Genomic DNA, 22,331 nt, shown 5'->3' with positions numbered 1-22,331 from the left:
AAACTTATGAACATAAAATTTATTTTTTATTTACCTTTTATGTTTAATTTTTAATCAGTGTGTCCTCTAATGGATTCCTATGTACAAAAAATGCACATGATTGGTCTATATCACAACCATACCATAAAATCAGTATACTTGACATTTCTAGTAATAGATACAAATAAAAATTATGCACAGAAAGTTTATTTTTAAGTACATTTATCACTAAATGTTTATCCCAAATCTAGAGATCAGGCTAGTCCACAAAATGGGGACAATATACATCATGGTTAGGAATTTGAACTTGGACGCCAAACAGTCACGGTTTGGGGTCAGAGCTCTGGCTTTACCAACTGTCTATATAACTTTGGGCAAGTTACTAAACAGTTTTAAGTCTTGCTTTCCTCATCTCTGAAATGGGAATACAGTGATTGTCTTATAGGATTATTTTGGAAATTAAATGATGAAGTAACGATGCATGAAAAATACCCTTATTATGCCCAGCACATAGTAAATGTACAATGAATGTAAACCACTATCACTATTATATTTGTTACTGGCAGTATGTAAAAGTGATGCAGTTATAAACTGGATAAGAATTACCACATTGACTTCAAAATTAAGTTTCCAAGATAGTCAAAACACGAGAAAATGTGGAAATGTAGGGAAAAAAAATTCACTGAAATTAAAAAAAAAAAAAATCACCATAAACCACATTGTAAAAACCGGGATTTATAATGGAGAGGCCAAGCATTCAGCCATATCTTCTCTCATTGCTGTCTACCCTTGGCCTCTCTGCCAACTTGTCGAACTCTTAGTCCTCCTCCCTTTTCTCACCTCTGCGCTCACTCCTTCTCTACACTGGAACTTATTGGCTTGGCTTATATTATCAAGTGTCTTTCTTCAAGATTTTTTGTAGCCTCACATCTCATTACTTGATGTGTGTGAAGAACACCCATATGAATGTTTCTCAAGCTTCTCTCCTTCTCAACCTGATGTAGCACATAAATACTGACCATTTAGAAACAGGAAAAGGATTAATATTTGAAACTGACAAGAAATTTATGCTAGGGACATATGAGAAGCTATAGCCATATCACAGAATATTGCCCATATGGAGCCCTGGTGGCTCAGTGGTTAAGAGTTTGGCTGCTAACCAAAAGGTCAGCAGTTCAAATCCACCAGATGCTCCTTGGAAACGCTATGGGGCAGTTCCTCTGTCCTACAGGGTTGCTGTGAGTCAGAATTGACTGGACAGCAAGGGGTTTGGTTTTGACTACAATCCATCACTCCCTAAATGCTTCAAACGGTTAAGGCACTCAGCTGCTAACTGAAAGATTAGAGGCTCAATTTCATCCAGAGGGACCTTGGAAGGAAAGCCTGGTGATCCGCTTCCAAAAACTCAAGCCATTGAAAACCGTATGGATCACAGTTCTACTCTTACACACACGGGGTCACCATGAGTCAGAACTGACTCCATGGCAACTGGTAAACTTGTTGTCCATCAGAGGATCAAGGACTTCTGGTCGCTCTGAGTAGGAACTGACTCGACTGCAATGGGTTTGGTTTTTTTTTTTGGTCCAGTGTTTGTGCTATAGTGGTCTTGGTATCCTCTGATAAAAGAGGTGAAAGGCTTAGTATCAGAAAGTATATTTAATCCAGTAGTTGTCTAGCCTCACTGCACATTTAAATCACTTGAAAAGTTTATTTAAAAAACAGACCAATTGAATTAGAATCAGGGTATCGCACAGGTATCAGTATTCTTTAAAACTTCCCAGGGGATTTTGATGTGCTTCTAGGACTGAGAACCTCTTATTTAATCCCTCCTTTCTTTCACATTCTTGCTTTCCTCTGAATAAAAACACTTTATATTTGCATGGTGCATTATACTTTAATAGATCATATTATTTAATCTGCATCCTAGAATTATTTATAGATGCTTATGTTTTCACATGGAAATGCGGATTTGATTTAGGAAGTTTTATAATTGTGAGGAACTAGAAATTTTTTCATATTCTTCTATCTTAAAAGAGTTCATGAGGAAAACACACACCTAAAAATAAAATATAGCTTTAGTCAGGGATATTAGAAACCCCCAATTTTTATGAGGTTTTAAAAATTAAGTGAAATACCACAAATAAAATAAAATCTATTTTAAACTATATAATGTAACAAAGAGCAGGGAAAAAAAAAAAAAAAAAAGACCAGAGATAGTGAGAGAAAGAAAGACACAGAGTGAGAGTAAGAGAGAAAGGGAAAGAGAATATGCCAAAGAATATGGAAAAGCCATATCTGAAAATATACGTAAATTTCAATTTCTATTGTGCTCCACTTGAACATTTAAATTCTGAAGTCAAAACACTTAGGGAAACTCACTTCACCAAGACGGGGCTCAGTGAAACTATGCCACTCTGAGTAAGTGTATCTGCAGTTGTCCACCTCCACGTGTCCTCCCCTGCAGGAATCCAGCGTCTGTTGTCCACCTCCCTTACACGATTCCAGGGTGTGGTGATGCCCTCCTGCCTGGCAGGTTTCCAGGGTCTGGTGTCCTCCTTTTACCATTTCAATGGTTTCCTGCCCGCCATTTTTGACTCCTGATCCCATGGTACCACAAAAGCCTTGGCTAGAGTTGTTGACACTCTGGGTCATAAATCCATTGGCAGAACACTGAAATAAAATATGGCCACATGTGTTGGGAGAAAATAGACACCAGGTAAAGTTACAAGAGGGCAAGAGAGAGAGAGTACTTATTCTTTTTACTCATTTATTCTATTCAACAGACATTCGTCAGTTTCCAATTAGGATCCCAGTCTAGGGATGCAAAAATATACTAATACGTTGCCCCCCAGCAGCTTCAAGAAGCTCATATTCCAGTGTGGCAGAAAAAGAGACAATCATTAAGATGTGTGACTACTCTGATATATAGGTAAGCCTAGATACGTTAGTAGGAGCCCTGGTGGCCGAGTGGTTAAAACACTCAGCTGCTAACACCGAGCAGTTCAAATCCACCAGGCGTTGTGTGGGAGAAAGATTTACAGCCTTGCAAACCCTATGGGGCAGTTCTATCCTGTCCTATAGGGTCACTATGAGTTGGAATCAAAGCAACGGCAGTGGGGTTGGTTGGTTTTATACATATGCTAGAGGAGCATAGAGGAAGAACACTAAATTCAAACCTGTAGAGACTAAGTGAAGTAGACAGGGAAATCTCTGAGCTGAGGGATTAAAGACCAGGAGTGGGAAGAGAAATGCACTGCCTGCATGAGGATCTGGAGACCAAGGCAAGGGGCATACGTACTTCAGCTGGTTGAGAGCTGCTAGTGCACAGAGTTCAAAGAGAGTGAGCGAGAGAGGGAGAGGAAGAGATGAAGCTGTAGAGGTTCCAAGAGGCCAGAGGATACAAAGAAGCCATGCTGAAAAAATTTACGCTTTATTGTGGAGATTTATGGGGACTCAATGAAGGATTTTAATAATGTGGGGAGGGGGGAACATGTTTTTAAAATAGCATTCCTGGCAAAAATGTGGAAGTAAGAAGGAGACAAGTTTAGAGTCATGGAGATCAGAAAGGGCCACTGAATTATGCTAGGTGGGAAACAACAAAGACCTTAACTAAGGTGGAAGCAGTGATGACTGAAAGGAGTGGATGGATTCCATACAGAGTTTATTAGTGGCTGGATGGATGAAGCAGCAATGGGAAGAGTCAGGAATTATTCTTATGTGTTCTACTTGGGCACCCAGGCAGATGGTATAGTTCATTAAATTCGGGAAGAAGGACATATTTGTGGATAAGAAGGATGAGCAATTCAATTTTGGACATAGTAAACTTGAGAATCATACAGGATGTCCAACATGTAGAGTGGATAAATGTATGAACACATGAATCTGGAGCTCAGCTGAGGGACCTGAGCTGGAGATATAACTCTGGAGTCACTACAACACAGGTGGCAGTTGAAGTCATGATACTAGGTGATATCACCCAGGGAAATTTGTTCACTAAGACAAAAAAATGCTGAAGATAATTATAACCACAAGAAGTATCACATAGATAAAGGAACTAGAGCTGTGACAGGATTAGAACAGTCTTTAAGACAATAGAATACAAGAGACAAGGCTCTGAAGTCATGCAAAGAGAGCCAAAAAAAAAAAAAAACCGTTGCTCGCTAGTCCATTCCAACCCATAGCAAAGAGGAAGTTATGATAAGAAGGCCAGCAACTGGGACAGGTAAGAGATCAGGCTAGCTATAATTACATAACCTCTAATTCAGTATTCTTGGATCTAAGCCTAAGTGCAGACCACCATATAACTTTCACTGCTGGCACTCAAGGACTACTTGTGACTAACAAACTAGGTGCTCAGACAATAAAAGTGGCCGTATCTCCTATCCCTACATGCTTGACCAGCTATAAATTACGGATAACCCTCCTGAGTTGTTTTTCAAGTCCCCCACCAGGTGCAGAGCATGTGCAGTAAAAATCAAGGTAACCTATGAATGACCTTCCACATGAGATAATCATAAGCAAAGATCCCTTCCCAGGACACAAACCAGGATCCAGAGACATCACGCATGCGCAACATCCCAGAAAAAGTCCTGTTCGACATCCTAGCAGCCTTTGTGACAGACTCCATATTCCAGCAACCTCTGCCAGGAAATCCATCTTGAATTCCAACTGCACCCACATTTGATTTTCATAACCCCTCCCCTTCTCCTGAAAATCTCCACCCATCTAATGAATAAAGATAATGCCTTTTCATAAGCCCTAAGAAATCCTTCGTTCAGAGAGAGACTGGAGGCTAGCGTAGGTGAAAACCCCTCTCCGTCTCTCCCTCGCGAGCCTTTTCCTAATAAACCTTTGTTCATGTGGAACCTCTGAGCCTCTCTTGGTCATTCTTGGTCAGAAGAAGGTAAGAACCTAATCAGGGCTTAGTCCCAAGCTGGGAAGCCCTGCCCTGTAACAGAATGATGTTTAAAAAAAAAAAACGAAACGACTAGAAGGTAGGAGGGGACAGGAAAGCTGTAACAGGGTCTCCAAGGTCGGGAAGGGAAAGTGTTGACATGTCATGGGGTTGTTAACCAATGTCATAAAACAATAAGTGTACTAACTGCTTAGTGAGAAGCTAGTTTGTTCTATAAACTTCATCTAAAGGACAATAAAAAAGAAAAGGCAGTGTATCATAAGAACTACTCAGATTTTAAAAAAACACCCACTGGATTCAAGTAAAGAAGTGGCCACTGATGGATTCCGTCGAAATAATTTCCAAGGAGTTCTAAGTGAATGGGAAGTAACGTCACAGAAAAATCAAGTATAATTTTTTTCTTTTTCCAAGAAAAATAGAAATACGGAGAGAACAAGAGAAGGGCTAAGAGTCAAGGGAATTTTTTTAATGAAAAAGATTTGATTAAGTATTAACTTAATACCAGGATTTCACACCAGTCTTCTAGGTCATAGGCCAAAAGTTTCATTATAGTGGTAAACTCTTCACATCAGTTCTAATTATAAACCATTACTATCGTGACAAGAATCTCCCCTCCAATCAGGCTTCACTGTGCTTTGATATTTTTCTATCTAATATGCAGAGTCTCTAACTAAACTGGAAGATGTTTTGAGTTCAGATGACTTCTTGATCCTGAAATATATCTACAAAAGTTATGCACACGATCTCATTGCCTTAGAAAAAGACACCAGAAAAGAGAAATGACAATTAGCCATTTGGTGGCAGTGCTACTCTACATCGGTTTGTTTAGGTTGCTGCTACAGGAAAACTGTATTCCAAAAAAAAATTTCCTGACTATCCTTGATGCTATAATACAGTCTTAATAATTATATGCTCATAGGTATGCATTTCTAAGCTAATGAAAGGATAGGGGAAATTAAGGTGAAATTGAGGCTCAGTCCGCAGCATCCATTTCACACATAGAGAACACATTCTCTGTTCCTTCCTGCCCACAACCATCTGCGCTCCCCAAAGTTGATCCTTATTCATGTTCATAATTACTCCTTATCTGTGTCAATAATTTCCAGATTTACTTTTCCAGCCCTGATTTTTTGCCCAACCTTTAGCCTCATCTGAATGCCTCAAAACTTCAACCCAGGTCCAAAACTAAGGCCATTACTTTTACTCATTATATTAAAATGAGTTTATATATTTGCTATGGAATTTTGTTATATTTTTTAAACAAATATATGAAATTATGTTTTGGTATAAATTAATAATTCTATATCCTTTCAAGAAGTACTCTTGACAGAGAAAAGGTAAATATGTGTGAGTGTGATATGGTGAAGTGGCCAATTAATGCCATCAGCTCTCACATTCAACAGTAAAGAATGAAGTACAGTTCAATCATTCCATCCTTAGATATAAAATAAGAACTTACTATATGAGCCAAGGACTATAAGTGACTAAAACTATTTTCTGACTGATGAGATAATCACAGGGTCCCATGTATGGAAAAGCAGGCATATGTGGGCTGTGGTTTTCCATCATAGTGGGGAGAGGGTGGAAGAGAGAAAGAGTGGATGAGAAAGGTCTTGCTAAAAAACAAAAAAATCTTCCTGAGACACAGAAAAGATGTTATATGTAGTCATTGTCCCTGGCTACTGCCTCCATCTTTGCTTTTTGCTTTGTCCTTCATTCAGTCAACAGCCTTATCATTTCTACCCTTAAAATGTCTTATCCGTATTTTAATATCCCAATTACCATCATTCTAATAGAGTTATTTTATGCTGAAACTATCAAAAGATCCTAATCCATCATCTTCTCCAGCCATAATGCCTTCCTCTTCTGGTTGATCATTCTACTGACGCAGCCTCACACTGCTTGCATTGCGTCCCTCTCCTACAGAAAAGCTTTGACTTGCTCTCCCTTACCGAGTGAAGAAATCCAAAATCCTTAGTGTAATATAGGAATCTTTCACCTCCCACACCTCTCCTGTGTCCTCTCCCCTCAACAACTAACTTAAGTTTCAAGCCTCTATTCCAGTACATGATTTCTTCCATTCCAAACCGGTGTATTTACTGTTTACTGAATAAGCCCTAAGCTTTGTCATCTCTTTTTCCATGTTTAGGCTGCTTTCTTCCTCTTTAACCATTCTTACCATTTCTTCACCGTCAAACCCTTCTTATTCTTTAAGTTACAGAGTAAGATGCACCTCTTTCACCAAGGCCTTGCTGCTTGATTCAGATGACATGAATGCCTTTGTAATCTGACAGTATTCTAACATGTTAGTGGTAATGGTTTATCATCATTTTCCTATTTATTTTTTCCATAAAGGATAAAATAATCTATTTCCATGAAAGAATCTATTTCCCAAATATAGAAGGAAATCTCTTTGAGAGGAGAACATGCCTTGGAAGTACTTTTTTTGTGTATTTCCTACAAAAAAATCAGCAAAGTTCCAAGCACCTAAGAGCTCATCAAGAAATATATAAGGAAAGAGAGTGGCAGTAATCTTATCTATTCCAACCCCTTCTTTTTTTGCATATATCTCTAATGTTTTCCTAGTTCAGCTTATGAACTTTTAGCAGGTTTTGTTTTTTCTATTACAAATGGTCAAAGAGTTACATAAACAAATGCTATCTAGAAATATTAATTGTAGAGAAGAGTCAAGATTAATAATAAAGATTACTATTATAAAAAATGTACAACTTGAAAGGGCACCTATGAAGTCATAACAACAAAGTGGAAAGAAAATAACTAAAACAATAAATATGGTTTAAGGAATTTAATAAATATCACTATATAAATATTTGAATGCTGGCAGACAAAAATACTTATGCCTACAAAATCTGACCCAATTAAAAACATAAATTAACTTCTAGATTTCAAAATAACTACATGACGATGAACTAAAGAAATAATGGGAGCTACTCACAGATCAATAATCTTTTAAAAATACAATACTTACCACTCTATCATCTCCAGGTGCTTCTGTGTTTGATATAATTAAGTTTTGCTGAGCTAAATCTTCAGGAAAACGTTTTTCTTTTCTGGTACTAACGATTCCACATACTAAAGTTAGCAGTACACCTGGGTTTAATTTAAAAAAATAAATAAAGTTTAATATACATAGAATAAAATAACCATCTTTTATTTCTTATGGATTAAAGGTCACAGGAGGAAAATAAAGCTAATAAGCATATTTTCCCATGAACTACCTAGACCTTTCTAAATTAGGAGGTTATAACTTAGCTTAGATTTTAAAATTTGAGGTAATCATATGTATATTTACATTATATCTCTGAGAATTTGAATTTTGACCATCATGTTAAAGTATTTAGAATTATGAGTTAAACAGTATGTAAAAGAGAAAGCAAAACCAAACAAAAAATGGACATTTAAGAAAAAGATCTTAACCAGATTTACGGACCCCCCAAAAGATGGCTTGCCTATATGAAAACATGACAAAATAGGTTTTTCCTCAGAATAAATTTAACTTCTAGTATTTTAATTGAACCAGCTCATATCCTGTCCCTTTAGAATTTTAATTTCATATCAAGACTGTGGGGGACTGAAACCATATGATAATAACACTAACAACAATTCTTTATGATGGCCTACAAAACCATACACCAGGGATCAGGAAACTACAAACCCAAATCCAGCCCGTTGCTTGTTTCTGTATGTTCTGTGAGCTAAGAATTATTTTTGCATTTGTAAATGGTTAAAACAAATCAAAAGAAGAAGAATATTTTATAACATATGAAAATTATACGAGATCCAAATTTCAGTGTCCACAAATAAAGTTTTATTGGAACGCAGCCAAGCCCACCATTTAAATATTTTTTAAGACTGTTTTTTCCCTTAAGGGTAGATTCTATTAGTTACAACTGAGTCGACTTGGCCTGCTAAGCTTGAAATGCTTACTATCTCATCCTTTACAAAAAAATGTGTGCCAACACAATGTCTGCTCTTTGTGGCCCCTTCTTATCTTTCTGTTTCAATTTCCTAATCCTCTCCCCCTCCTCCACTTCCCTCTGGCCACACTGGTCTTCCTGCCATTCCCTGATTTCTACAGGCATACTCTGATCTTAGGGTCTTTGCACTGACTGCGTCCTCCAACTGCAAGCTCGTCCTTCAGGTATTCCACGTGTCTGACTCTCATCTCTTCCCAAAATTGACAACCACCTTTTCAGCTAGGCCTAACCTATATAAAACTGAAAGTTGTAATCACCACCACCAATCCCCCACCCTACAGCACTACTGATGCTATTTACTATGCTCTATTTTTTTTTCCCTTCATAAACTTATTAATTAGTTTGCTGTCACAAAGAGTGGTTTGTTTTTTTTGTCTGTTTTGTTCACTGATGAATTTGAAACATCTAGAACAGTTTCTGGCATTGAAAGTATTCAATACCCATTTATTCTGTTGAGTTGATGAACAATAATGAACATTTATTGGAAACTTACCGTGAATTATTCTAAACCCTTTACATGCACTAATATTTCATCTTCACTGCTACACCACAAAGTAGGTTACTATAAGTATTCCCTTTTACAGATGAAGAAGCTGACGCACAGTTAAGTAATTTGCCCCAGGTTACATGGCTTCAAGTGTTGGTGCTGGGTTACAAACCTAAAAGATCTGGCTTCAGAGTCTAGGCTCTTAACCACTACTTTTATCAGAAATCAAATGAAGAACAGTTGAACTAGCCTGGAGAATTGGATGGAAATAAAAAGAATGAAAAAAATGTGGCATCATTGGGAACTACACAATTGGAGGTTAAAATAACTCAAAATGGACAGGATATACCTAAGAAGAGATATTCCTGCAATCTGAACATCTTCTGTAAATAAGTCTGTGGCTCAGTGGTGAGGAGAAAGCATGAAATGAAAGTGGTTTTTAGAGGACTTTCATATGAAAGGCGTTCTAGATTGTTCTACTTAGCCCTAAAAGGAGTAACACTAAAAAAACCCAGTGCCGTCGAGTCGATTCCGACTCATAGCGACCCTATAGGACAGAGCAGAACTGCCCCAGAGTAACACTAGGACCAAGAAATTAAAGCCATATGTTCAACCTAAGGAATCTTCAACAGTGCTGTCCAAATACGAAATATTTTATCTCAAGAAGGATCTATTTCCCTTTCAGAAAATATTCCATCACTACTCAGATAAACCTGGTGAATGATTAGACAAGGTTACTTTTTAAAGACCTTTTCAGCTCTCAGATATTTTATTGGAGATTTTAATTTCAAGTAAGTAAAAGTACTTACAAGATAACAATCCTATACCCAGTAATATTGCCAGGATCGCCCATTCTCCAAGCACTACTTTTCCACTCTTGTAAACTGCTCGACACTGACTTGGATGAACACAATCACATAGATTAACTCTCAAGGTTTTTGTTGCAGATTGACCTGCTCTGTCTTTTACAGTAACAGGAACACTATATTCTTGAAAGTAAGCATTATTCCGATATGAAAGACGGGCAGCTGTATCTGAAAGAAAAAAAAAAATTTAATTTTTAATGATCATTTAGTCCCTCCTTAGTATTTGTGGAAACCCTGTTGGTGTAGTGGTTAAGAGTTCAGCTGCTAACCAAAAGGTCAGCAGTTTGAATCCGCCAGGCACTCCTTGGAAACCCTGTGGTGCAGTTCTACTCTGTGCTACAAGGTCACTATGAGTCAGAATGAACTCAATAGCAACAGGTGTGTTTTGTTTTGTTTGTTTGTTAGTATTTGTTTCATCACACTTGTTTTTAAAGGTAGGATTCTCAAGGTACTGCCTGTAACATGGAAATTAATATAAATGAAGAACTGTCTTCAATCTTTTCAAGCACTAATATTATCTTACATTCATTATACATCTTCAGAAGAAAGGCTTAAGGCAATAATTTGGCATTGGAGTTACCCAGAAGCATTTCAACAATATTTAATATTCCCATAGCTATACAAACTAATGATTCTGGGCTGACTTTTAACATATACTATAAGCACTTTGCTGTAGTATCAGTTTATGACACTCATAAATAATTAACACCTACAGGTACTCACAGGGGATGTCTTAAGTTCACATTCTCATCCATTTAATTTCTGGTATCTGCCCATTATCCTTAGGACTGATGTAATTCTTCAAAGCACAATAGACTTTTTATAATTAATGCCTTACCTCCGGAACCAACCACAAAACTAGAAAGCTAATTTATGTCAACTAAGCTAATTAAATGGCTTATGCAATAACAGATACATCTATATCATAACAATACATTTTTGTTAACTGAGCTTTTTTACCCCAATAGTCTTGATATCTTATTTTATCGGCCTTATCGTCAACTGACCAAAAGCTGCAGAGACTTTCAATGGCATGTACATCCATCTGCAGTTTCTGCAATGGATTAAGGGAAATGACAAAGGAGCATAATGTGCATCCTGAAAGTCATCTGTAATTTCTAACAAGCCTTGCTTAAATGCACAATTATAGCTATAACTAATAATAACAGCCATAACCAGTTCAAAGACTCTAGCCGAACCTCATACATGAGACTAGAGAGCTCCCCATAGGAATGTGAATTACTGTTGAGGTTCATATGGGACCCTGCAGGATCATATTATGTCTAGAGTAACTGGTCCAGTTGCTGGAACTAGTTAATTCCAATCCATGTGAACCCCATGTGTGTCAGGGTAGAACTCTGCTCCATAGATTTTTATTGCCGGGCACCTCTGGGTAGACTCAAACTGCCAGCCTTTTGGTTAGAGGCTGAGTGCGCATTAACCATTTGCATCAAGGTTCTCCAAGTTCCTCACCTCTCTCAAGACCATAAGCTGAGTACAGGACATAGTCATGTCTCGTTCATTCACAGGTGTACGGCAGCCTCGAATTTTCACTGCCACTCAACTCTGCCCTCTTCAAACTGACCTCCTAACTGTCACCAATGTCACCTTTTTAAAGCATAAATCCAGTTATGGCACTGCCTTACTTGCACAACCCCAGTGTATGCCTGCTGTCACCTATAGCACAAAGATCAGTCTCAGTCTAAGGCATAAGGCCCTTCGCCATCAGATTCCCACCCAAACTCCTGGCATTTCTAATAAAACCGTCTAAGCTCTTAACAACACTGATATTGTGTCTCCTAATATCTTCTTTCTTATATGGATTAATCACTTTTTGACTAAACAAACATTTATTAAGCAAATAGTATCTGCTAAGCACTGAGCTAGGTTCTGTTGCTTAAAATACAAAGATAAGGAGGGGGGGGCCAAGATGGCGGACTAGGTGTACGCTCCCGCGGATCCCTCTTGCAACAAAGACTCGGAAAAACAAGGGAATCGATCACATACATAACAATCTATGAACTCTGAACAACAAGCACAGACTTAGAGACGGAGGACGAACAAATACAGGCAGACAGCGACTGTTTTCAGAACTAGGAGCCAGCGCACCAGCTGACTACTTGGAAAATCTAGTTTCCCAGTGATGGCTCGGAGACAGCAGTCCATATCAAACCACATAAAGAAACAGACCATGACAGCTTCTCCAACCCCCCAAACAAAAGAATCAAAATCTTTCCCAAATGAAGATACAATCCTGGAATTATCAGATACAGAATATAAAAAACTAATTTACAGAATGCTTAAAGATATCACAAATGAAATTAGGATAAATGCAGAAAAAGCCAAGGAACACACTGATAAAACTGTTGAAGAACTCAAAAAGATTATTCAAGAACATAGTGGAAAAATAAACAAGTTGCAAGAATCCATAGAGAGACAGCATGTAGAAATCCAAAAGATTAACAATAAAATTACAGAATTTGACAACGCAATAGAAAGTCAGAGGAGCAGACTCGAGCAATTAGAATGTAGACTGGGACTTCTGGAGGACCAGGGAAACAACACCAACATAGCTGGAAAAAAATCAGATAAAAGAATTAAAAAAAATGAAGAAACCCTAAGAATCATGTGGGACTCTATCAAGAAGGATAACTTGCGAGTGATTGGAGTCCCAGAACAGGGAAGGGGGACAGAAAACACAGAGAAAATAGTTGAAGAACTCCTGACACAAAACTTCCCTGACATCATGAAAGAAGAAAGGATATCTATCCAAGATGCTCATCGAACCCCATTTAAGATTGATCCAAAAAGAAAAACACCAAGACATATCATCATCAAACTTGCCAAAACCAAAGACAAACAGAAAATTTTAAAAGCAGCCAGGGAGAAAAGAAAGGTTTCCTTCAAGGGAGAATCAATAAGAATAAGTTCAGACTACTCAGCAGAAACCATGCAGGCAAGAAGGGAATGGGACGACATATACAGAGCACTAAACGAGAAAAACTGCCAACCAAGGATCATATATCCAGCAAAACTCTCTCTGAAATATGAAGGAGAAATTAAGATATTTACAGATAAACACAAGTTTAGAGAATTTGCAAAAACTAAACCAAGACTGCAAGAAATGCTAAAGGAGATTGTTTGGCCTGATGACCAATAATATCAGGTACCAGCACAATACAAGGTCACAAAACAGAACGTCCTGATATCAACGCAACTCAAACAGGGAAAGCACAAAAACAAACAAATTAAGACTAATTCTAAAAAATAAATAAATAAACAAAATAATACACACAACAGGAAATCATGGAAATCAATAGCTAAACGATCAAAATAATCAAAAAGAGGGACTAAATATAGGAGGCATTGAACTGCCAGATGGAGAGTGATACAAGGCGAAATAGAAGGATACAAGTTAGGTTTCTACTTAGAAAAATAGGGGTAAATAAAAAGGTAACCACAAAAAGGAATATCAATTCCATAACTCAAGAAAAAAGCCAAGAAAAACGTAACGACTCAATAAACACAAAGTTAAACATTATGAAAATGAGGATCTCACAAGCTACTAAGAAAAACGTCTCAGCACAAAAAAGCATGTGGAAAAATGAAATGGCCAACAACACACATAAAAAGGCATCAAAATGACAGCACTAAAAACTTACTTATCTATAATTACGCTGAATGTAAATGGACTAAATGCACCAATAAAGAGACAGAGAGTCACGGACTGGATAAAAAAACACGATCCATCTATATGCTGCCTACAAGAGACACACCTTAGACTTAGAGACACAAACAAACTAAAACTCAAAGGATGGAAAAAAATATATCAAGCAAACAATAAGCAAAAAAGAAGAGGAGTAGCAATATTAATTTCTGACAAAATAGACTTTAGACTTAAATCCGCCACAAAGGATAAAGAAGGACACTATATAATGATAAAAGGGACAATTGATCAGGAAGACATAACCATATTAAATATTTACGCACCTAATGACAGGGCTGCAAGATACATAAATCAAATTTTAACAGAATTGAAAAGTGAGATAGACACCTCCACATATATAGTAGGAGACTTCAACACACCACTTTCGGAGAAGGACAGGACATCCAGTAAGAAGCTCAATAGAGACACGGAAGACCTACTTACAACAATCAACCAACTTGACCTCATTGACTTATACAGAACTCTCCACCCAACTGCTGCAAAATATACTTTTTTTTCTAGCGCACATGGAACATTCTCTAGAATAGACCACATATTAGGCCATAAAACAAATCTTTGCAGAATCCAAAACATCGAAATATTACAAAGCATCTTCTCAGACCACAAGGCAATGAAGCTAGAAATCAATAACAGAAAAACTAGGGAAAAGAAATCAAATACTTGGAAAATGAACAATACCCTCCTGAAAAAAGACTGGGTTATAGAAGACATCAAGGAGGGAATAAGGAAATTCTTAGAAAGCAACGAGAATGAAAATACTTCCTATCAAAACCTCTGGGACACAGCAAAAGCAGTGCTCAGAGGCCAATTTATATCGATAAATGCACACATACAAAAAGAAGAAAGAGCCAAAATCAGAGAACTGTCCCGACAACTTGAGCAAATAGAAAGTGAGCAACAAAAGAATCCATCAGGCACCCGAAGAAAACAAATAATAAAAATTAGAGCTGAACTAAATGAATTAGAGAACAGAAAAACAATTGAAAGAATTAACAAAGCCAAAAGCTGGTTCTTTGAAAAAATTAACAAAATTGATAAACCATTGGCTAGACTGACTAAAGAAAAACAGGAAAGGAAACAAATAACCCGAATAAGAAACGAGAAGGACCACATCACAACAGAACCAAATGAAATCAAAAGAATCATATCAGATTACTACATAAAATTGTACTCTAACAAATTTGAAAACCTAGAAGAAATGGATAAATTCTTGGAACAACACTACTTACCTAAACTAACACATACAGAAGTAGAACAACTAAATAGACCCATAACAAAAAAAGAGATTGAAATGGTAATCAAAAAACTCCCAACAAAAAAAAGTCCTGGCCCAGATGGCTTCACTGCAGAGTTCTACCAAACCTTCAGAGAAGACTTAACACCATTACTATTGAAGGTATTTCAAAGTATAGAAAAAGACAGAATACTACCCAACTCATTCTATGAAGCTACCATCTCCCTGATACCAAAACCAGGTAAAGACATTACAAAAAAAGAAAATTTTAGACCTATATCCCTCATGAACATAGATGCAAAAATCCTTAATAAAATTCTAGCCAATAGAATCCAACAACACATCAAAAAAATAATTCACCCTGATCAAGTGGGATTTATACCAGGTATGCAAGGCTGGTTTAATATCAGAAAAACCATTAATGTAATCCATCACATAAATAAAACAAAAGACAAAAACCACATGATCTTATCAATTGATGCAGAAAAGGCATTTGACAAAGTCCAACACCCATTTATGATAAAAACTCTCACCAAAATAGGAATTGAAGGAAAATTCCTCAACATAATAAAGGGCATATATGCAAAGCCAACGGCCAATATCACTCTAAATGGAGAGAACCTGAAAGCATTTCCCTTGAGAACGGGAACCAGACAAGGATGCCCTTTATCACCGCTCTTATTCAACATCGTACTTGAAGTCCTAGCCAGGGCAATTAGGCTAGACAAAGAAATAAAGGGTATTCAGATTGGTAAGGAGGAAGTAAAGCTATCACTATTTGCAGATGACATGATCGTATACATGGAAAACCCTAAGAAATCCTCCAGAAAACTACTGAAACTAATAGAAGAGTTTGGAAGAGTCTCAGGATATAAAATAAACATACAAAAATCACTTGGATTCCTCTACATCAACAAAAAGAACACCGAAGAGGAAATAACCAAATCAATACCATTCACAGTAGCCCCCAAGAAGATAAAATACTTAGGAATAAATCTTACCAAGGATGTAAAAGACCTATACAAAGAAAACTATAAAACTCTGCTACAAGAAATTCAAAAGGACACGCTTAAATGGAAAAACATACCCTGCTCATGGATAGGAAGACTCAACATAGTAAAAATGTCTATTCTACCAAAAGCCATTTATACATACAACGCACTTCCAATCCAAATACCAATGTCATACTTTAAGGGAATAGAGAAACAAATCACTAATTTCATATGGAAAGGAAAGAATCCCCGGATAAGCAAAACATTACTGAAAAAGAAGAAGAAAGTGGGAGGCCTCACCCTACCTGATTTCAGAACCTATTATATAGCTACAGTAGTCAAAACAGCCTGGTACTGGTACAACAACAGGCACATAGACCAATGGAACAGAATTGAGAATCCAGATATAAATCCATCCATTTATGAGCAGCTGATATTTGACAAAGGACCAGTGTCAGTCAATTGGGGAAATAATAGTCTTTTTAACAAATGGTGCTGGCATACCTGGATATCCATTTGCAAAAGAATGAAACAGGACCCATACCTCACACCATGCACAAAAACTAACTCCAAGTGGATCAAAGACCTAAACATAAAGACTAAAACGATAAAAATCTTGGAAGAAAAAATAGGATCTACCCTAGGAGCCCTAATACAGGGCATAAACAGAATACAAAACATTACCAAAAATGATGAAGAGAAACCCGATAACTGGGAGCTCCTAAAAATCAAACACCTATGCTCATCTAAAGACTTCACCAAAAGAGTAAAAAGACCACCTACAGACTGGGAAAGAATATTCAGCTATGACATCTCAGACCAGCGCCTGATCTCTAAAATCTACATGATTCTGTCAAAACTCAACCACAAAAAGACAAACAACCCAATCAAGAAGTGGGCAAAGGATATGAACACACATTTCACTAAAGAAGATATTCAGGCAGCCAACAGATACATGAGAAAATGCTCTCGATCATTAGTCATTAGAGAAATGCAAATTAAAACTACGATGAGATTCCATCTGACACCAACTAGACTGGCATTAATTCAAAAATCACAAAATAATAAATGTTGGAGAGGCTGCGGAGAGACTGGAACTCTCATACACTGCTGGTGGGATTGTAAAATGGTACAACCACTGTGGAAATCCATCTGGCGTTATCTTAAACAGTTAGAAATAGAACTACCATACAAACCAGAAATCCCACTCCTCGGAATATACCCTAAAAATACAAGACCCTTCACACAAACAGATATATGCACACCCATGTTTATTGCAGCTCTGTTTACAATAGCAAAAAGCTGGAAGCAACCAAGATGTCCATCAACGGACGAATGGGTAAATAAATTGTGGTATATTCACACAATGGAATACTACGCATCGATAAAGAACAGTGACGAATCTCTGAAACATTTTATAACATGGAGGAATCTGGAAGGCATTATGCTGAGCGAAATGAGTCAGTTGCAAAAGGACAAATATTGTATAAGACCACTATTATAAGATCTTGAGGAATAGAAAAAACGGAAAAGAACACATACTTTTGTGGTTACAAAGGGGGGAGGGAGGGAGGGAGGGAGGGAGGGAGAGGGCTTTTTATTGATCAATCTGTAGATGGGAACTGCTTTGGGTGAAGGGAAAGACAACACTCAAAACAAGGAAGGTCAGCCTAATTGGACAGGATTAAAAGTAAAGAGGTTTCCGAGATAAAATGAAAGCTTCAAAGGATAGCGAAGCAGGGGCTGGGGTCTGGGGAACTTGGTTTGAGAGGACTTCTAAATCAATGGGCAAAACAATTCTATTATGAAAACACTCTGCATCCCACTTTGAATTGTGGCACCTGGGGTCCTAAATGCCAACAAGCAGCCATCTAAAATACATTAATTGGTCTCAACCCACCGGGAGCAAAGGCAAAGGAAGAACACCAAGGTCACACGACAACTAAGAACCCAAGAGACAGAAAGGGCCACTTGAACCAGAGACCTACAATATCCTGAGACCAGAAGAACAAGTTGGTGCCCGGCCACAATCGATGTCTGCCCTGCCAGGGAGCACAAGAGACAACTCCTGAGGGAGCAGGAGACCAATGGGATGCAGATCCCAAATTCTCATTAAAAGACCACAGCTGGTGGTATGATTGCGACTAGAGGAATCCCAGAGACAATGCTCCCCAGAACTTCTGATGGCACAGGACAGGAACCAACCCCGAGGACAAATCATCAGGCATGAAAGGGACTGGTCAGTGGGGGGGAGAGAGATACTGATGAAGAGTGAGCTAATTAAATCAGGTGGACACGGGAGAGTGTGTTGGCAACTCTTGACTGGAGGGGGGATGGGAAGATAGAGAGAGAGGGAAGAAGGTAAAATTGGCACGAAACGAGAGACTGTGGGGGCTGACTCAATAGGGGGAGAGCGAGTGGGAGAAGGGAGTGGGATGTATGTAAGCCTACATGTGACAGACTGATTGGAATGGTAAATGTTCACTTGAAGCTTAATAAAAATTTAAAAAAAAAAAAAAAAAATACAAAGATAAAAGGCATATATTTTGGAAAATTCATGTATTGGAGGAGAGAGGTAAAGAGATGACAATAGTACAATGTGAAAAGTGCTATAATAAAGGTACAAAAAGGTCAGTGTGCCACTCCTTCTACTTTAAGAAATACTTCATATGGGGTGAAAATCTGAGCTGGAGTCATGTCTGTCTCATTTATATATCTGTGCAGGAAACTCTGGTGGCATAGTGGTTAAGAGCTACAGCTGCTAACTAAAAGGTTGGCAGTTCAAATCCACCAGGCACTTCTTGGAACCTCTATAGGACAGTTCTACTCTGTCCTATAGGGTCGCTATGAGTAGGAATCGGCTCAATGGCAATGGGTTTATACCCAGGTAGTGTAAACGGTTAACACATTTGGCTGCTAACCAGAAGTTGGAAGTTCAAGTCCACCTAGAGGTGCCTTGAAGGAAAGGCCTGATGATCTACTTTATGAAAAATCAGACATCGAAAATCCGAAGGAGCGCAGTTCTACTCTTAACAGACATGGGGTCGCCATCAGTTGGAGTCGACTCAATGGCAACTGTTTATGTACATCCTCAGGGTCTTGAACAGTGCCTGGTAGATTGTAGGTACTCCATAAACGTTATGAACTAACTAAGAAATGGGAAGGAAGGTATTCTAGGCAGAAGGAAGAGCACACGTGAAAATCCAATTACAGTAAAGAACATATTAACAACACAGTGAAGCATGGTTGAAATATAAAATACTCCTCCTCCTCTCCCTGCCCTCCCGCCCCAGCAACTACCATCACAGGAAGCTGCCCATGAAGGCTCCAGTTCTGGGCCCCTGTCCAGACTCCACTATGTTCTCTTCCAGGATACCACAGAGCACTTGTCTCATACACCCTAAGCCTTCATTTCCAGATCTTCCTACAATGCGGTTTAAACTGATACCTCCTGTTCCCTCTTCACCTCACTAGAGTTACTTAAAAACACAACAGAAAGTTTGGATAAGTGATTAGCTCCCAAATACTTTTAACAAAGCTTTCTTGTGGTTGCTGCAAATATAAATTTTGCCTTCACCAAAATCATGATTTCCTTCCTTTTATATATTTAAAAAACAACTGCCACTGAGTCGATTCTAACTTGTGGTGACCCCATGTGTGTCAGAGTAGAACAGTGCTCTACAGGGTTGTCAATGGCTGATTTGTTAGAAGCAGATCACCAGCCTTTCTTCCAAGGCACTTCTAGGTGGATGAAAACCTTCAACCTTTCAGTTAGTAGCCAAATGCTTAACCATTTCCACTGCTGATGGCCTCTTTTATATCATCTGTATAAGTTAACACAACCCCGCTACAATATCTGTAAAAGGTTAAGTTAGCCTTCTAAAATACATGAATGGGAATCAATTTTACTTCATGCTTTGTGTAAGGAAACAAGTAAATTCATTCTCTAGACATTCTTGGTTATTTCAGAGTATATAAATCATTGTTTTTGATTAAATACCATTAACTTGGGTGAGGGTCCATACTCTACTGATTTCTGGAGAAGCATTTGCCATGGAGAAAGAAAATGGAGGGCCATGGACAGCGTCATCACGATCAACAGCTGAAATTTCAGTATAGCCCATCTTTGGTTTGCAAACTGTTAGGTAATCTTGAACTATTTCTGGTGGATTATCATTGACATCTTCAATGTTCACGGCAAGGGTCCCAGTACACGATCTACCAGCTAGGAAAAAATGAACAAGGTCTAAGGTAGTTTTTTAATTCTTTTATAGTTTCTTAAGCAAAAGTCAGTTAGGTTCTATAACCATATATGATCTTTTAAAAATGAACTCTGATTATTAGAAGAAACGGTAAACAAGCAGATAGACGAATCAGCCTGCAGACAATACAAAATGATTACTGCTGCTGACAATACCAGAGACAACTGCCAACAAACCTTTCACCAGAACTATTAAATAATGAGCAAATGTCTGAATTTAAACTCTATCTTCTTGGGTTCCTTCTGGTGCAGACGTTAAGGAGCAGCAAAGTGAATACAGAAAAGTGACTCTAACTCAGGCTATGCATTCAAATCCCCTGTTGCTGTGCCTAGGTGTCATTTGCTCCTTTTGTCCTCGCTACTCTGTTCACGAGCAAGTTTCGGAGACTCTTCTTACGTCCATTTTGGTCTCAATCCCCCTAGGGAGATTTTTTAAATAGATGACGTCCTGGCTCACTCCAACTGAATTAGCCTAAGGTAGTTTTTTTAGTGTCTAGTCATTACTATTTTTTAGAAGCTCCTCAAATTATTCTAATATGAAGCCAAAAAATATATATATATAATGAAGCCGGGGTTGAGAAAACATGAGTTATTTTAAGGAAAAGACTTCAAGGAATGTATAATTTCTATACTTTTTTTTTAATAAGTAAGCTAGGAAAAGATTCAATTTAAAGTGACTCAAAGAGATCTGGAAGAGTCCTCTGAGGCCATTTTATCTAGTTTTAGACTTAAGTTTTATCTGCGTCCGTTAGCATCTAGAGGTCTATAAGCATTTAAGGTCCACCATGCTTGGGATATAAAGGTAAATAAGACATGGTTCCTTGTTCCCAGCAATTTCACCTTGTTAGATGATTAAGAGAGATGCAGAGTTTTAAAGTTATTTTTAAAAATTCCATATATTTACTCACTGCCCAAGAATAATTAAGAGTGAAAAGTAGGAAGCATAGGTTTAAGAGGTTTGAAAGAAAAGGAAAAAAGTAACAATTATGGATTAATCACACTAGTGGAAGAAACCTAAGCACTGTCAAAGGACTCAACACCCCTCCCTACATCACCTGCCCTGCATTCAAAACTATTGTATTTGTTTTTAGAATACATTTTTTTTTTCAGATAATGAGTTGATTTGTATTGCTTTTGTTGTATTGTAAGGGGGAGGGTAGATAAACCAATATATTCTCATTCAGAATGAGCTACACATCTTAGCCGGGGGATTGAAGGAGCCAGGCCTTGCTTTTTCTCCCACTTTTTTTTTAAAAAATGAGCATGGGTTAGAGGATACTGAAGGACTCTGCTGACTCTGATATTCTTCATTCGATGTTAAAATGTGAATTTTGAAAGCACTTTAAAGATCAATGCTAGATAATTCTTTAAAGTAAATGCTTGCTTCCATTTAATCTAAAAGTTGGTAATGTACTTAAGTCTCATTCAGTGTGAGGAACGCAAATATTTCTAATCTTAGACAAGAAAATATGAACTTGTACAACTCTACAAATCCGTAATGTTTAATAAATGTGAAAATGGTAGTCTTCAGAAATAAAAACAGCTTCATTACAAAAAGGTTCACACATTTAAGAAAAGAAGTTAAAAGAGAATCACTCACAAACAAGCTTTTCAGTGAAGAGATGGAAAAGGTAAAAAGAGTTTATAATCTCTCTGCTCTACATTATAGACATTTCCTCGAAGAGATATCACAGGTTTCTGAAAATAATTCTGGACCCAATCTTAAACTTCTTAACCCCTCTGGTTCTATCTTGGTTTTTTCTTAAAATGAGAATAATAGTTTACAAGGTTACAGTGAAATTCAATAGACATAAAATTTGGAAAGATAAGTGAAAATACAATACAAATACAGGATAATATTACTAACCAACG

The 22,331-nt window shown here is 37.6% G+C and overlaps 1 protein-coding gene across 2 annotated transcripts in view; it reads right to left on the bottom strand.

The window, feature by feature from the left end:
- Positions 1 to 22,331, bottom strand: part of DSC3 (desmocollin 3) — a 56,752-nt gene that overhangs the window by 3,154 nt on the left and 31,267 nt on the right. The window contains exons 12-16 of one of the 2 annotated variants that reach the window (XM_010586795.3): positions 20,199 to 20,423; positions 10,189 to 10,413; positions 7,884 to 8,005; positions 2,359 to 2,649; positions 35 to 77 (exon numbers count right to left, since the gene is read on the bottom strand). In XM_010586795.3, coding sequence (XP_010585097.2) covers positions 51 to 77; positions 2,359 to 2,649; positions 7,884 to 8,005; positions 10,189 to 10,413; positions 20,199 to 20,423 — 890 coding nt within the window. In that variant the 3' untranslated portion in view covers positions 35 to 50. The remainder of the gene's footprint in view (positions 1 to 34; positions 78 to 2,358; positions 2,650 to 7,883; positions 8,006 to 10,188; positions 10,414 to 20,198; positions 20,424 to 22,331) is intronic. The other variant, XM_010586794.3, reaches the window with a different exon arrangement.

Source organism: Loxodonta africana, chromosome 11, assembly GCF_030014295.1.
Source record: "Loxodonta africana isolate mLoxAfr1 chromosome 11, mLoxAfr1.hap2, whole genome shotgun sequence".
In the NCBI taxonomy this organism is placed as follows: Eukaryota; Metazoa; Chordata; class Mammalia; order Proboscidea; family Elephantidae; genus Loxodonta; species Loxodonta africana.
Note: the sequence above shows the minus strand (reverse complement) of the source record. Positions and strands in the feature narration are given on the sequence as shown.